At 46.3% G+C, this 17,500-nt stretch overlaps 1 protein-coding gene across 1 annotated transcript in view; it reads left to right on the plus strand.

Moving 5' to 3' along the window:
* Window positions 1–17,500, plus strand: part of cemip (cell migration inducing hyaluronidase 1) — a 98,840-nt gene that overhangs the window by 50,794 nt on the left and 30,546 nt on the right. The window contains exons 10-11 of the mRNA XM_056608298.1: window positions 4,093–4,240; window positions 7,660–7,851. Coding sequence (XP_056464273.1) covers window positions 4,093–4,240; window positions 7,660–7,851 — 340 coding nt within the window. The remainder of the gene's footprint in view (window positions 1–4,092; window positions 4,241–7,659; window positions 7,852–17,500) is intronic.

A 17,500-nucleotide genomic window follows, 5' to 3' on the forward strand; every position in this document is an offset into this window, starting at 1 on the left:
AGCATCAAGCCAGTGTCGTCGACTAGGAGGTTGGTGTAGGATATCTCCAGCCCCTTGTGATTTATGATATGAAGATGAGATGGGAGCGCGGTCCCCCCGGACCAGCCCACCACGTCAGACGCCCAGGTTGGGGCCACTGGTGAACGTTTCATCTGTTGGTGAACAACTCTTTATCCTACTTATAGGGATCTACGGGGAGCCAGGAAACACAATGTGAAGCAGTTACTCCCCAAAGGTCGTCCATCATCTGCATCTCATCGACCACCGGTTCCGCCGATTAACAACTCAAACCCTGAAGCATTTTGTCGTTAGCGTGTAAATACAAACACGGATCAGCTAAATATTGGCAAAGACGTTCGGTTGGCTTCACGTCCAAACACACACACACATCGTCCAAACACACACACACATCTATGGATAAATCCATAACGCATAAAGCGATTTACCATAAACAACAATGGAATATAAAATAACATTTGGATAGGGAAAAGGCATTAAAAAATGCTTTTTTGTTCCAGTTTAACACCCAAAAACATTGCAATTGGCGTCAGGAGGAGCCAGATTTGGAAGTGGAGGAAGTGTGCAGGTGTGCTGCTGTCTTTTCCAATGCGTGTCTGTGTGCGAGGGTATTTCAGTTCAAACAGTGAGACTCCTGACAGCAGTAGCATGAGGGCGATTATAGCCTCATGCTAGCTCTTCTATTATTATGCTGCTGGCACGTCACAGCGTGGATGTGGAGCTTGGCTCCTCGCAGTGCATGAAGCTCTCCATTAGCCCTTTGTCTGGATAAGTGCTGTGGGTCAGAGGGTTCATTGTTTGTTTGTTGTTTTATGCATCAATTGGTACAAAATTACTAACTAATTTCGCTGGAGTTAAAAACATGGGCTAGGGTGGCGTGTGTCAATGTTGAGCATCATCCATCTCTTCTTTCGAACTTGCATTCTTACATGTGCAAGCAAATGTATTCCAGTTCTTCTCCAATTCTCCTCTGCTGTCCTCCCTTCCCTTCCCTTTACCTCTCTCTCGCTAGTGCTTGTATTAGAGTTATCCTCCTCTCCTCTCCCCTCCTCTCTTCCCTTTCCCGCCACCACTCTCGCGAATGCATGTATTCCAGTTCTCCTCCTCCCCTCTCCTTTCCTCTCCTCTCCTCTCCTCTCCTTCATCTCTCTCTCTCGCTAGTGCATGTGTTCCATTTCTCCTCGTCCTCACCCCGCCCCTCCTGTCTTCTCCTTCCCCGTTTAATTGAAGGGGTCTGGGGTCCTCAATGCGTCACCAGAGCTCAGGGCTCCCGTCGAGCTGCTGCCACCGCGTCCATAAAGCAGCCAATCATGATTACCGCTGTATGGTACCGCTATGGGGCGGCTTCATCCTCTCCTCCTCCCTTCGACGCGCCCCGGCCCTCACAGACTGTTTACAAAGGCGCTGTTAACAGTCTGCTGTTTAGTTTGTTGTTGTTGTTGTTGTGGTTGCTGTTGTTGACGTCGGAGCCAACCCGGCCTCTTAAGTCAGGTGTAGTTATTGAGGTACTTTTGTTCTTGTGAGGGTGTTTGTTGTTGAGTTTGTTGTGGTGTTAGTTGTGGTTATTGTTGTGGTGTTTGTTGATGTGTAGGGTTTGTTGTGTAGGGTTTGTTGTGTAGTGTTTGTTGTTGTCTAGGGTTAGTGGCGAAGAGTTTTTTGATGTAGTCTTGGTTGTTTTGTTTGTTGCGGTGATCGTTGTGTGATGTTTGTTCTGTAGGGTTTCGTCGTGGTGATCTTTGTGCGGTTTATGTTGCATTGTGTTGGTTGTTGTGCTTGTTGCGGTGATCGTTGTGTGGTGTGTGTTGTGGAGTGTTTGTTGTGTTGATTGTTGTATGGTGTTTGTTGTGGAGTGTTGGTTGTTGTGTTTGTTGCGGTGACCGTTGTGTGTACGGTTTTGTCGTGGTATTTCCCCAACCCGATCACACTAATCCCTCTGTGCTGCGGCGGCTCATGTTGTCACAGCCCTACTCAGAGAGTCGTGAGCTGGTGAGATAGCGCCCATCACCCCCACCTCCTCACTCCCCCCTCCTCACCCCCACGTCCTCACTCCCCCCTCCTCACCCCCACGTCCTCACTCCCCCCTCCTCACCCCCACGTCCTCACCCCCACGTCCTCACTCCCCCCTCCTCACCCCCACGGCCTCACCCCCACGTCCTCACTCCCCCCTCCTCACCCCCACGGCCTCACTCCCCCCTCCTCACCCCCACGGCCTCACTCCCCCCTCCTCAGCCCCCCTCCTCACCCCCACCACCTCACTCCCCCCTTCTCACCCCGACCACCTCACTCCCCCTCCTTACCCCCCCTCCTTACCCCCACCCATCACCCCCACCTCCTCACCCCCACGTCCTCACTCCACCCTCCTCACCCCCCCTCCTCACCCCCACCCATCACCCCCACCTCCTCACCCCCACGTCCTCACTCCACCCTCCTCACCCCCCCTCCTCACCCCCCCTCCTTACCCCCCCTCCTCACCCCCACCTCCTCACTCCCACCTCCTCACTCCCCCCTCCTTACCCCCACCCATCACCCCCACCTCCTCACCCCCATCTCCTCACTCCCCCCTCCTCACCCCCACGTCCTCACTCCACCCTCCTCACCGCCCCTCTTCACCCCCTCCTCCTAACCCCCACCTCCTCACCCTCTCCTCCTCACCCTCTCCTCCTCAACCCCCCTCTCCTCACCCCCCCTCCTCACCCCCACCCATCAACCCCACCACCTCACCCCCATCTCCTCACTCCCCCCTCCTCACCCCCACGTCCTCACCCCCACCTCCTCACCCCCAACTCAACGGCCTGGCCACACCTCCTCTCTCCTTCTCATTCCTCTTGCGTTGCGTCTGATGGCTCTGCAGGATTATGTGGGGGGGGGGGGGGGGGAGGGGGGGGGGGATCCAGGTGATTATTGAGCCTGCTTTCTCTCTGTATGGTAATTAGCGGGGGGAGGCCCCTGGTACTTTCCTCATCAGCACATTTTCTTTAGGGATGTGTTGTTGTTGTCCTTTTTTTTGTTTGTGCCAAACATTTGTCACCGTGGTGATTGTGGTGCGACGCCGCCCCCCCCAGTGGTCATTCCATTTGTCCCGCGGGACTCGGGAATGTTCGCCTAATAAAAAAGGCAATTGGTTCAGCGATTGATTTCGAAAAGTTGCTCGCCCACTATCAATAGGTGTATTTAATTGAAGTTTAATTGAATTTAAATCGCCCCAGTGAAATGCCCTTTACATTTACCAAACAGAAAGGGCAAATCCAAGCAAAACAACTCGGCAAAGGAAGATCTATAGACGTATTTGGTCAACCGCTCCACACTTTACAAACAAACACAATGATTGGAGCTGTTGCTTATGTTGTGAAGACGACATGAACTGATACGACATGATTGTATTTGAGGAGACCTCGTCACACATATGCTAATCTATTCTTTAAATTAACGCTGATCTTTGTGTGTGTAAATTAAGCTTATTTCTTCCACCACGGACAACATAAGCATAGCCTGGGTTTGACCTATTCATAGGGTTCAGCTTCTTAAAATTATAATTAACCGCACACTCAACACCACAAGTACTGTGGTTTGCCTTTAAATGGATGGAGCAAAGCAACTTATCGTTCCTCTAACTATTTGTTGTTGCCCAATTTTTATTGCAACAGGGGAGTGTTAACAGTCAACACCCATAATAATAACATCTCTTAAGTGATCCGAGAAAATAACTCCCACAACATTACAGAACTTGCAATGTTTTCCTTATAATATATGTTGTTTATCTCTCTCTCGCTCTCTCTCTCTCGCTCTCTCTCTCTCACGCCATCTCCTTCTGTCTCTCGCTCTCTCGCTCTCTGTCTCTCTCTTTCTCTCTCTTTCTCTCGCTCTCTCTGTCTCTCTCTGTCTGTCTCTCGCTCTCTCTCTCTTTCTTTCTTTCTCTCTCTATCACGCCATCTCCTTCTCTCTCTCGCTCTCCTTCTCTCTCTTTCTCTCTCTTTCTCTCCCTCTCTCTGTCTCTCTCTCTCCCTCTCCCTCTCCCTCTCCCTCTCCCTCTCCCTCTCCCTCCCTCTCTCTCTCCACCTCACCTGCCCCGTCCAGGCGGAGACTCACGACGGTGTGCCGTCCAATCAGACGGGAGACGTGCTCCACAGGGTGGACAAGGAGTACGGCCTGGTGTGCCTGAACAAGGACCAGACGCACGGCCTCTGTCACAACTACCGCGTGCGCTTCCTCTGTGGAAAGCTGGGTACGTTCACAGGTCCCCACCGCCGGTTAGTGCCTGGCGGTGTGTGCACTGAAGGAGATGGACAGGGCTTCATTTCTATCGCTGAAATATGCACATATTCCACACTGCGCCGTGTGTTTGTGCGGGGGGTTGTATATGTGTGTGTGTGTGTGGGGTTGTGTGTCGGGAGGGGGAGGTGAGTGTTTGTGTGTGCGTGTGTGGGAGGGGGGGGTTGTGTGTGTGTGTGTGTGTGTGTGCTTGTGTGTGTGTGTGTGTGTCTGTGTCTGTGTGTTTGTGTGTACGACGTGTGTGTGTTTATACTTGTGTGTGTGTGTGTTTGTGTGTGTCTGTGTGTGTCTGTGTCTGTATGTGTCTGTATGTGTCTGTGTGTGTGTGTGTGTGTGTGTGTGTGGGGGGGGGCTGCAGTGGAATGGAATGTGTGGAGTCTGGACTGCGGAGCAGAGAGCAGGAACACAGTCCTGCTGCCAACTCTGAGTTCAGGTCTGGAGCTCCTCAAGCTCCCGTACTCTCACACACACACACACGCACACGCACACGCACACACGCACACACACACACGCATGGACACACACAGGAGAGTGTTCTTGAAGGAAAAACACCTGTAGCTCACCCCTTCCATCCTCCCTACACCTCCCCTCTGTCTGAGCATGTCTGTGGGTGTGGGTGTCTCCGTGTGTACGTGTGTGTGTGTGTGTGTGTATTTGTTTCTGTCTGCATCACTTGCCTCTGTCACATGTTTTTGTGCGTTTTGGGTGTGTTTGGGTGTATGTGTGTGTGTCTGAGTGTGAGAGGACACACACACACACACACACACACACACACACACACACACACACACACACACACACACACACACACACACACACACACACACACACACACACACACACACCGGGCTTTACAGATCCTATAGGTGGCAATATGTCGATGCTTTAAGATCCGTACTCAACACTATACCTCTTGCAGTTAACAGAGTGTGCGGGTGTTGGGTGTGTAAGGTAGATCATTAAGTAACTATCAGCTTGCATCACTTCATGTCATTCACTGCCATTCATGGGGACAAATTGCGAGGTGTCTCTAATTCAGCCTTACAAATGCAGGCAGGCGTTCACTTTTGATCAGATAGCTTTAAATCGACTCAACGCATTGCCAAACGTACCGTCATCACATCTCTCTTCCTTTTATCCCTGCATGGGTTTTAGTCTCGTAACAAGCTTAATGTGGGCAATATCAAAAACAGAATCACAACTGATAAATCAAACGGCGGTGGATACTTTGTGGTGCACGTAGCAGGTGTCTCGCGGTGATGCTGTAGACTGCAGTCCGTTCCCTGATCCATCCCGATGAGTCTGATGACAACTGTCTGATCCACTCTCCTTCTCAAACTCTCTCTCCCTCTTGCACACTCTCTCTCTTGCTCTCGCTCTCTCACTCTGTTTTTCACTCTCCCTCTCGCACCCTCTTTCTCTTTCTCTTTTGCTCTCGCTCTCTCTCTTCCTCTCTTTCTCTCTCTCTCTCTTTTGCTCTCTCTCTCTATATATTTTGTTCTCTCTCTTTCACTCTCACTCTCACTCTCTCTTTCTCACACTCTGTCACAAACTCCTATGTCCCTCAAGTCCATGAGACATTGACTGAATGACAATGTAGTGAACTAAATATAGTCACAGTTGTGCAACCATTGCCCACGAATAATATGTTTCATACATTGAAATAAAAAATAAATACACATTAAAAAATAACAAGGGAGATAATGAATGAATTAAAACATCACAAATATTGAAGAACTTATTGAGATGGCAACAAAGAGGAAAATATGAAGCTTAACATCAGGGCAACACATGTCATTCATATTTCTATTTTTCGTTGAAAGGAAAATTTGCCACGTAGGAGACTGGATGCGGTTATAAAACAGCTGAGGCCAGAGCTGGAAGAACACACACAGAGGCAGTCAGCCGGTCTGGCATTCATGTAGTAGCCTCCGTGTGTTTCCTATGAGTCCTGGACTCCGCACCAAGAGGAGAGGATATTCCCACACATCTATTCCCTTCCTGCGCTAGCATTAAACTGTTCTTAAAAGTAAGAATATAAACAAAACACTATTTACTATATTATTCCTGACTATCTCGCAGTTGTGGATGCTGGGATCAACGGGATTCTTGAATATCTTAATAACTGTCGGCATTGAGGAGAGCTATTGCTTAAAGTAAAAAGACGACGGTATGAGCAGCTGGTAGCATCTAACATTAGCTTTGTTACGACTTCATCGGTCGACCATGAACCATGAGGTCCCTAGACTGTGATGCCACTTGAATGTTTTAGTTTTTGTGTTTCTTTATGGGATCAGCTTTGTTCGTCGTTTCTGTGTGTGTTTCTGTGTGTGTGTGTCTGCATGTGTGTGTCTGTGTGTTTGTGTGCGTGTTTGTGTGCGTGTTTGTGTGAATTTTGTTTGGGACTCAATACTTCATTGTTAATGCGTTCCTTGTTCCTCACTTGTAAGACACTTGGGGAAAAAAATTAAATGACTAAATGCACACTTAAACTCCTTCCCTATAACGCCTTTATTGGGGTCCCCAAACGACCAACCGGGTTATTCCCGAGATCGTATTATAACGTGAACAAAATTCTTCCACATTGCTCTGCATTAAAAAAAGCAATGCATATTTCTTGTTTTAATTACAGTGTATGCAGAAACAACCACATTCACACCGAGCATGCTAATATAGGAATGAAATGTTTCAAAAGTAGGCCTACCCCTGACTTGACCATTTTGTCCTCATATCATAAACCCAACTAAAGAAAACACTTTTATGTTTCATAATGCTGTAGTGTTTGCTCCTATCAAAATCAACTCCATTGCAGAGATGAAAAACTTAATATGCATCCTTGCGTCCTCTCCAGCCATTTCAATCCAGCATCCAGTTAGAAATTATTAATACTTTTTTCATTTTGTTGGGTCACTCTTCGTATAATAGCATTGCGCTGCGTGAATGTGGTTTATTATTTCTGCTTGAGGGAAACGTTTCAAATTATATGGTACCACTAAATTGGGGTCCAAGCAAGCATCGTGTTATATTGGAGGGGGCCTTGTATATCGTGTTATATGGATGGTAAAGTGTGTCCAATCTAGATCTGTATACAAAAGGTAAGTAATATTGCGCTTATTCCACAATTAGCCAACACTTATTACATATTCGTTACTTCCATCAATAACGTTATTGGTTATCTATCAGTTGAGGTCAAAAGAGTCTTCCACTGCCCTTTGAGCATACTGCTGCTGTGTTGTCCAGGAAACATCTGTCAGGCAGTTCTGCCTCATCGCCTCGGTGGAGATGCAGAGATATTCACAGTCAGGATCAGGTCCCTCAACCCCGCTGTAGTATCAGTGGATAGTAACCGCCGGCCCCCTGTCCTCCCCGCAGTGCGGCCCCAGGCGTCCGTGTCCATCGACCTGCTGTCGGACAGCAGCCTCCTGGAGCTGGCGGAGCGTCCCGTGGGCTGGGGCCCCGGGGACCGCCTGGTGGTGGCCAGCACGGACTACTCCATGCACCAGGCCGAGGAGTTCAGCCTGCTGCCCTGCCCCAAATGCTCCCCGGAGCAGGTCAAAGTCAGAGGTGAGGAGTGTGTGTGTGTGTGTGTGTGTGTGTGTGTGTGTGTGTGTGTGTGTGTGTGTGTGTGTGTGTGTGTGTGTGTGTGTGTGTGTGTGTGTGTGTGTGTGTGTGTGTGTGTGTGTGTGTGTGTGTGTGTGTGTGGTACTGCGTGTGTGTGTGTGTGCACAGTAGTGTGTGTGGAACTGCCTCTGTGGGTCCACAGGTGTGTGTGTTTGTGTATGTGTGTGTGTTTGGTACTGAGTGTGTATGTGTGGTACTGCCTGTGTGGGTCCACCGATGTGTGTGTGTGTGGTACTGAGTGTGTGTGTGTGTGGTACTGAGTGTGTATGTGTGGTACTGCCTGTGTCCACCGGTGTGTGTGTGTGTGTGTGTGGTATTGGCTGTCTGGGTCAGCCGGAGTGTGTGTGTGTGTGTGGGTGGTACTGCCTTTGTGGGTCCACAGGAGTGTGTGTGTGGTACTGCTTGTGTGTGCGTATGGGTGTGCCCACCGTTAGAGTTTGTGTGTGGGACCGGGTTTGGTTGTGGGGTTTTCCACCTGTGTGTGTGTGTGTGTGTGTGTGTGTGTGTGTGTGTGTGTGTGTGTGTGTGTCTGTGTGTGTGTGTGTGTGTGTGTGTGTGTGTGTGTGTGTGTGTGTGTGTGTGTGTGTGTGTGTGTGTCTCCTGTGTATTGAAGTGAGTAAGAATGCCATGACAACCGGAACTTTCTGTACCAAATTGATAAACAAAATGTAAATGTAAAACAATGTTCTAAAAGCAGAAGGAAGGGAAAAACAAGGAGGGATGGACTTGACGGATGGCACACATGCGTGTGTGTGTGTGTGTGTGTGTGTGTGTGTGTGTGTGTGTGTGTGTGTGTGTGTGTGTGTGTGTGTGTGTGTGTGTGTGTGTGTGTGTGTGTGTGTGTGTGTGTGTGTGTGTGTCTTTCTGTGTGTATGTTCAGAAAATATATATGTATGTGCAGTGCACCCAGCCATTCTGTGTGTGCCATTTTCTGTGAATGTACATCCTCCGTTGAGCTGAAGTGGGCATTCAAATTGCTTTGAATCTTTGAGCTAAAAATTCTCTGTTGAAAAGAACATGCTATTTCTTCCTCATCCGTGCTATGTGCTATGTGTATGTATATGTTTAGGTCTGTTTGTGTGTGTGTGTGTGTGTGTGTGTGTGTGTGTGTGTGTGTGTGTGTGTGTGTGTGTGTGTGTGTGTGTGTGTGTGTGTGTGTGTGTGTGTGTGTGTGTGTGTGTGTGACATAGCCACGCGTGTTATCGCAGAGAAGGGGAGTTGTCTAAAAGGACTCAGTGAGTAGGAATGCCATGACAACAAATACTTTGGGACAAAGTCGATGCCAAAATAGAAAAACTGAAAAATGCATAATCGTAAAAATCTTTTTCTGCGGTTTTGGTCATACTGAAGTCTGCACAGCGTTCGCTCCCTCAACCAGAAACAAGATGGATCTAATCACGATGCAGAGAGCATGAGGGGAACCATGAGGGCGCTTGTATGTGAATCTTTAACGTCAAAAACAAGAAAGCTTGTTTGGCTACCATTACAGTTATCTGGCATCTTAATGTAGAGCTAATCATTCATCCGTGCTTCGTTTTTTAATAACTTAAATATTTCACCAAGCTTTCAAATCTGTTTCACTGTCTCTCTTTGTGAGCGCTAATATTGTGATATGCTTTCAAGAAAGTGAGATAAAAGGCACTAGAAGACGCGTTATGCATGTAATAATGTCTTCTCTGCCATGGCAAAGGGAGGCTGAAGTCAATCAGCATCTGTTTTCAGGTAGTCCTAAGAATACCAGGGATGCATGCGTGTGCGTGTCTGTGTAATTGGCCATGATTAACGGTGAATGTTGTGTGAAGCAGCATCAGTTTGTGTGTTTAGCTGCAGTCAGCCTTCTGAAGTGTTTTTTTTATATACGCCAGTATTTCTTCGGTGGCTTTCAAGCATATAAAGAATTGGAGTAGTTCAACAATTATGAAAGCTCTTTATTCTTAACCGATTACTTTATCGACAATGAAATACAATGTAAAGGTTCCTTTTACATACTTAAATCAAAAAAAGATATACAAATGCACTAAATATGTATGATACATACACATACATGTATACAAATACACATACATACATATAGATATGTATACATAATTAGCCTATATATACAAATACAGCTCTCAGCAGAGCATAGTGCTCCTCTTTAACCCCAGATGATTGAGAATCGATGTCCTGTATTTTTATTTAATACCTGAAATCTACCTTAATCCTTGGCTTCACAAATTGGGTAAACCAGCTCTGCTCGTCTACACTCAGGGAATTTTCTACTTTCTTTTTCGGCTCAGATAGATTGCCCTCTTTGCTTGGCCAATCATAAAGTTTAAAAGTGCACTTTTGTGTATGGACATTTTAGTTGATTTAAAACCAAAAATTAAGCAGACCTTCGAAAAGTACTTCTGTACATTACATATAAAACCTAGTTAGCAGAAAACTAACCCTTGGTCAGATGGATTTCTCTTAGTTTCACTTATTTTGCGTTTGGGCAATCCTATGAGGGGGACCTTTGTGTATTTCTGAGACCAACAAGGCTGAAAATGATGTATCAAGATCCAAACGACATGCGTTCCAATTAAAAATATATTTGTTACAAATAAACTTTGCTCTTAAAACTTTTAAAGATTTTTTTTGGGGTTTGAAATATAATTATTTTTGATTGAAATGTATAACGTTTTTATCTCGATTATTTAATTCTTGATTGCAAAAAAATAATAGGCTCTTAAATTCTTCAAAGTAGTTTTTTGCTTTCAGAATAATTATTTTTGTTTGCACCATTTCTCTCTGTGAACAGAAAGACACATATTTGACACCCAAAAATCAATTAATAATAATTACCCACAACAATCCCATGCTGAATTCCCCACTGCAGATCACCAATCCTCTTTGAGTGACTTTTTTAGAGACCTTTTTAGAGACTTCCAAAATCTCCCTAATTAAATGAACATTGTCAGTGATCAACCTGCAAGGCACACAGTAGGTTTGATCCACATGGATGACCTCCCCAATCACTCGTCCCAACCTGGTTGAGAAAATCTTCGAAAGCAGTTAATAATCCCTGCCGAGTAGGGAGACCGGCCTCCATCTTTTGTTGGAAATCTCCCTTTTTAGCAATCAGCGTTATCACTGCCCTCCTGTACCTCACAGGCAACCGCCCTCCTGCCAATCCGTCCCTTAATACAGAAAGAACATCCACCCCTATTACTGCAGACCATTTATGCCTGGAGCTTTACAAATCTGCAAGCCCCGTACTGCAGCACATATCGCTATTAAAGTATTGCTTCAAGGATGGAGTCATGCAGGAATTTTGGGAGACCACTATAAAATGACGGGGCCAATAAAGGGTCATCTTTCTGTTCACCTTTGTACAAGTGTCTGTAAAAGTCAGCTGTATATTTTCTTCGGTTCTGACACTGTTGACACAAGATTCGAGAGGCAAGCGAATGGATACCATTTCTTTGTATTTTGTATTTTCTCCAGATTAAAGGAAAACTGAGATGGCACATCCATTTGTGCAATGTCACGGGTAGCACCTGTGCTTCAGCGCTGCAGTGCCTAGTAGGTTGGCCAAAGCTTTTTGCAGTGAGAACCTTAATATGTCCTCGATCTCCTCTGCCAAACATTGTAGATCCACCAAATCTATCTCCATTTCTCTCCTTGACCTGACTCTGTCTCTTGTGACGTTGTGAGTGTACTGTTGACATCGTAGCTTGATTGGACATTGACCTACATCCAACCATGGTTGCAAAGATTTAAAATCAGCTTTTGTTGTATTCTTTCCAAAACAAAATAAAAAGAAGTATCCTTTAAAAGGCCTGTGTTAAAATGCATAAAATTCCTTTTTGATTTTGTATTCTTAATTCAAATAGAAAACCGATCTAGCAGAGCCGTTGATAATATAACTTCTCGAATGTGAACCCAGGTGTGCTGCCGCTGTCTCTTGTGGAACCTTCTCCTTGCATGAGTCAGATCAGTGGAAGTATCATCCTCACTAGAGGTCTACTAGAGCCAGGCTCAGGTTCTGAGTGATTTCTGTCTATTCTCTTATCCTCTGTAGTGTTCAAATCCCCTCCCACAACTAGAAATGCATCATTGCTACAACTATTATTTATGTCATCCAAAAACTGTTTTCTTTCAGCAACCTTATTTCGGTGCATAAATATTGATCCAAACTATTATAAAAAGTTAATATTGTGCCTTTATCCTGATTACTCAACCTTTTACGGGACTATCCGCCCCATAAGAGCATTGGTAACACTGCCTAGAGAAACGGAGAATACTGTGAAAAGCTGTTTCCCAAGCTAAACTGTGTTCTTCATTTGAAGTTGTGCGGACGCAACTAACATTTTAAACACCTTGACTCTCAGGCCTTTTGTCTCTTGTCCAAAAAACAATTTCTTTTCCATTTGTTTTTTCATTTTGGTCAAGGAGTATCCGATGTCTTTATCCCCTTGAGCCTGTGACATATCGACTGATTCACTGTCGGACTCATCAGAACTCTCCTCTACGGCGGGAGGGGGATTAGTATCTTCAGAAGACTATTTTTGACTTTGCGGTATCTTTTCTGTCATCTGTGGTTCTTCTTTTCCCTTCCTCAGCAGAAATTGTACACAAATCTTCATCTATCAGAAAGTCTTCTTCCTCTTCCTCCAAAACATTCCCAGCCACTTGAAGGGCAGTCTGGTCAGATTGTTTCCTGAGGCCTCTTCCGTCCAGCCTGCCTGCTCCTGCTTTTTTTTTTTACCTCTTACCATTTCATCTTCTGCCTGTTGATTTTCTCCAATATTAGAAATGTCTTCATCAACGTGTCAACCGTGTTCCTCACCCTGTTGCCGGGGCTGGCTGCTATCTTTCTCATCCTGAAGGTCTGCCTCCCCTTCATCACTTCCCTTCTCTGTCATGTTTCATCTCTTTCTTTCACCAACGTTTTTCTTTCTATCACCTGCCTCTTCTCCACTGTGCTGTATAATTGTCCCATCGACTACATCAGAACAGCCTCTACGGGAGGGCGGGGGGGTGAGGGAGGGGCACACTGCCGTCTGAAACAATATTCCTAGAGATGTTCTGATGCCATTTTACTTCAGTATCGGGCGATACCAAGTATATACCGAGGCAGCATCTAGCATTGTAACTATTAATAGCACTTGTTCTTATTTTAGGGTTCTCTTACAATGAAAGCAATGTATAGTCTGTTCACTTACTGTACACAATTTTTTATTATTACAATAACATATTTTACTTCTTGTAGTTGAGCGTGATCATCTATGTATTTCCGACTTGCTAACCCGAACACATGTAGGTCGGAGATGAAACGTTTGCCATTCCGACTTTCCACCTACGAACATTAATGAACGATGAAGTTCATTCATGAACATGAATGAACTTGATCATGTGTCCCTCCATTTAAAACACAGTGTCTGAGGTTAAAAACACTGCATAATCGAACTCATTGACTTTCAATTAATAGTAATAAAAATGAATATCCTCCTTGCTTTTGAACAGCATGAAAACTCGCCTACGAAAAGACAGAACGTGTTTAAGCCGGGGGCAATTTGCAACCGAAAGAGGCGGCTCTAATTGGCGATGCGAGCTGACCCTACTACGCCAATTAAGAGCGTTTCATTTAAAAAAAAAAGTGGGATGTTTTTCAGAGAGAGAACAGAGGTAAAGTGTGCCGCCAATAAGGGCGCCAGATTCCACCATTGGATTCACTTTGTCAACACTGTCTACAGAAATTATTCACACATTATTTCATTGGTGACACATTTTTCGCAAAATCATTTGCAAAAAATGCACCTATATTGCTGAACCACATTCTTCAGCAGAGAAACGTATTCTTGGCGCATGTCGGTGTGTTAGTTTACTAAACGCCGAACCGGCGAGGATAACACTTGAGGGCATGATGCTCTGCACTGTGGTAGTGTCAGATTCAAAACAGACTAAACCATCTACTTTCTTACAAAACATCGAGACTAAACAATAAAATAGGAATACCAAATACAAGACACAGATGCACAAACAACCCAGATAGAAAAAAACCGTGAGAGGAGGGAAGAAACAAACTCGCTCACATCCAAACTTAGCACGCAGAGAGAGAGAGAGAGAGTGAGGGGGGGGGGGGAGAGAGAGGAAAAGTGTGAGAGGGAGAGAGCGAGAGAGAGAGTGAGAAGGAGAGAAAGGAGAGAGAGTGTGATAGTGTGAGAGAAGTGAGGAGAGTTTTCAATGCATTTGAAAAAGTTGTCCCAAAGGAAACAAGCCCCTAAGGTTTTCTAATAAGGTAGACTTGCTGCCCTACTTTTCCACTTCAGCTCTACAAAACTGACCTGGTGAAATCAATGGCAGTTCTGTCTCCCAGTAGCCCCTTTGCGGGCGTGCATGTGTGCGTGTGTGTGTGTGCGTGTGTGCGTGCGTGCATGTGTGCGTGTGTGGGATAAGGAGGCCAAGTTTAGACAGACCTCAGCAGTGTCTTGCATGGGGGCCAGGTCAGAATCAGCATCAGCTGGAATACACAGTGGTGACCAGGAACACACACACACACACACACACACACACACACACACACACACACACACACACACACACACACACACACACACACACACACACACACACACACACACACACACACACACACACACACACACACACACACACACACACACACACACACACACACACACACACACACACACGTATGCTTCCTCAACCGATGCGCCCTCTTTCCATTGTTTTCTCTGCCTCTCGCCTCCCTCTCTCTTGCCCTCTCAAACACCTCAGCAGCACTGACTACAGTGATTTGCCGGAGGTCCCATGCGGTCCACACCCTGGCCACTGAGGCCCAACTGACTCTTGATCAGTCCTAGTTTTTGAAGGCCACAAGGTTCGGCTTCTGTAGTTATTTTCAGAACTCCTAGAGCCGACGGCGTTTTCTCTCTCGCCCGCCAACATCAAGACATCATTTATTTTGACGCGCCCCCCCCCATCCCCCCCCCCATCCCCCCCCCCATCCCCCCCCTCCCCCCCTACGCCTTTCTCGTCTCCCTCTCCTCTTTCTTGCTTTCGTGCTCCCTCTCTCTTTCTCTCTCGATCCTCCTTTCTCCCTGTTGGCTTTTGTAGCTTGATGATGCTACAATCGTTGTAAACATTATGTTTGTGTGTGTGTGTGTGTGTGTGTGGGTTTGGGACTTTTTTGTCATTCCTAACTGTGTTCCAAATCCTTACCTCTGTCCCCTCTCATCACTCAAGGTTGCATAAACACACACACACACACACACACACACACACACACACACACACACACACACACACACACACACACACACACACACACACACACACACACACACACACACACACCATGGGTGTGTTTAATGTTTGTGTTGTTTTTGTTAGAGAAAAAGCGACGTGCAGAGAGAGAAATGGAGAGAGACAGATAGAGAGAGGCAAGAAGAGATGGACAGAGAAACAGAGAGAGTCAGAGTGACACTGAGAGAAAGAGAACGATAGAGAGATAGAGGGAGAGATTATGCCTGTGGCTATTTTGACTTCTCCCTAGATATTATTTTTCACATTTTGATCCCTTGCTCCGACTCTGAATGTCAAAATGATGAGCCAAGCGAGACAAATAGTTTTTTCCAACTGGGAAAGTGGGAGCCCATGAGTAGTGAGTCTCGTGTTCATTAGTGCTGTCAGCCTGTTGCAAATATGGCAGCCTCAGCAGGAACTGAGTCAACCCGCGATGGGTAACATGTCGACGTCGGATTTTTCAAAATGAATGTCCCTCGCGTAAAACTTGTTCATAAATAAACAAACTACCTTGCCCTACACTTTTCGATGCACTAGAGGAAAAAAGAGTATCCCCATCCGTCTGTTTGATTCCCTGTGTTGGCTTTTGCTGGAAGCTTCAGGGGACACACGTGAGTTTACAAGTCGTTGGAGGATGGCTCTCACAATGCTCTCACAAGCTCTCACAAGGTTGCCTTGTCGCCAACCCCATCAGGTGGCCATCAGATCGGAGCGCGCGGTGTGATGTGATATTGTTTCATCTTTTGTATTGCATTAAAATAGACAGGCCACTTTTGTAGAAATCACTGGAGTATTTCATTTCAATTTGCCATGTCCTCAACTGTCGTCTAAGTTTCCCACAGGGGGAGTTTAAAAGCGTGAATAAACTTCACAACGTTAAATTAGGTTTTCCCCAGGGCACATCAGAAGACAAATTGTAAACACTTTATTTTTCCGAGCCAAGATGCTCGTCAGTGGGTTGATATGCAAGTTATAGAGCTAAATGTATTTAAATATACACTCTGTGCATCTTATAATCACCTTATAAACAGCAAGAGGCAGACCAGAGAGAACATCGCATGGCTTAAGTGCCTTGTGCTTTCTGAATGTCTCATTTAAAATCCCTGAGGGCCTGCAATTAGAGACGGTGGTTCCACACGCAACCCCCTGAGGAACCTTCAGAAGGGTCTGAAACAGTCAACCTCGTCCATGTTGTCAGTGAGAACCATCAAACTGTGGCCATCGTTGCATTCCCTTGTCACAGATATTAGCTGTCAACACTAATACCAACGTAACAATATAGATATCTCTCGCTACCACTGATGTGCAATGATACACAATATAAGTCATTAAGTCCAATTAAAATGTTACCTTCCAATGCATCAGGTGCTTGTTCTGTGTTTCATTGAACACTTTAGCAACGGCTGAGATGGGTTACAGTGCTTGTGGTGCTGCACTGCTGGTGTTGTTCCAGGTCTGGTGTTGTTACAGGGGTGTGGTGCTACAGGCGTGGGGGGCGTTAGAGGTGTGTGGTGCTACAGGCCTGGTGGTTGTAGAAGGGTGGTGGTGGTGCTTTAATAATAAAAATAATTGATCCGTTTTTTTTAGCGCTTTTTTAAATACTCAAAGACGCTTTAGGGTGGTGTGGTTGCTACACTGGTGGTGGTGGTGCTCAGGGCTTTGGGGCTTTGGGGCTGGTGGTGCTTTAGGGATGCTGTCCTGGTAACCTGCGATGTAATGAGGTCATTAGTCTGTCTGCAGCCCCTGTTGCTAGTGGCAGAGTGCAGCGTTTTTCAGGTCTCTCTAAAAGCATCGACGCTCGCATACACACACGTGCACGCCCGCGAGCACACACGCACACTCTCACGCCCGCCCGCACGCCCGCACGCACGCACGCACGCACGCACGCACGCACGCACGCACGCACGCACGCACGCACGCACGCACGCACGCACGCACACACACACATACATCTAGACACCCACACATGCACACACTCTCCCTCCCTCTCACTCACTCACTCACTCACTCACTCACTCACTCACTCACTCACTCACTGACTGACTCTCACACACACACACACACACACACAGACACACACACACACACACACACACACACACACACACACACACACACACACACACACACACACACACACACACACACACACACACACACGCAAGCATCTAAACTCGCATAGACACACACACATGCACAATCTCTCTTCGTGACTGACTGATGCACAGAGACAGACAGATATACAGACAGACCGGGAGAGACAAGGAGACGATACAATTATCCTTACGGCCAAAACAAG

The sequence above is a fragment of the Gadus chalcogrammus genome, chromosome 14, assembly GCF_026213295.1.
Source record: "Gadus chalcogrammus isolate NIFS_2021 chromosome 14, NIFS_Gcha_1.0, whole genome shotgun sequence".
Classification (NCBI taxonomy): domain Eukaryota; kingdom Metazoa; phylum Chordata; class Actinopteri; order Gadiformes; family Gadidae; genus Gadus; species Gadus chalcogrammus.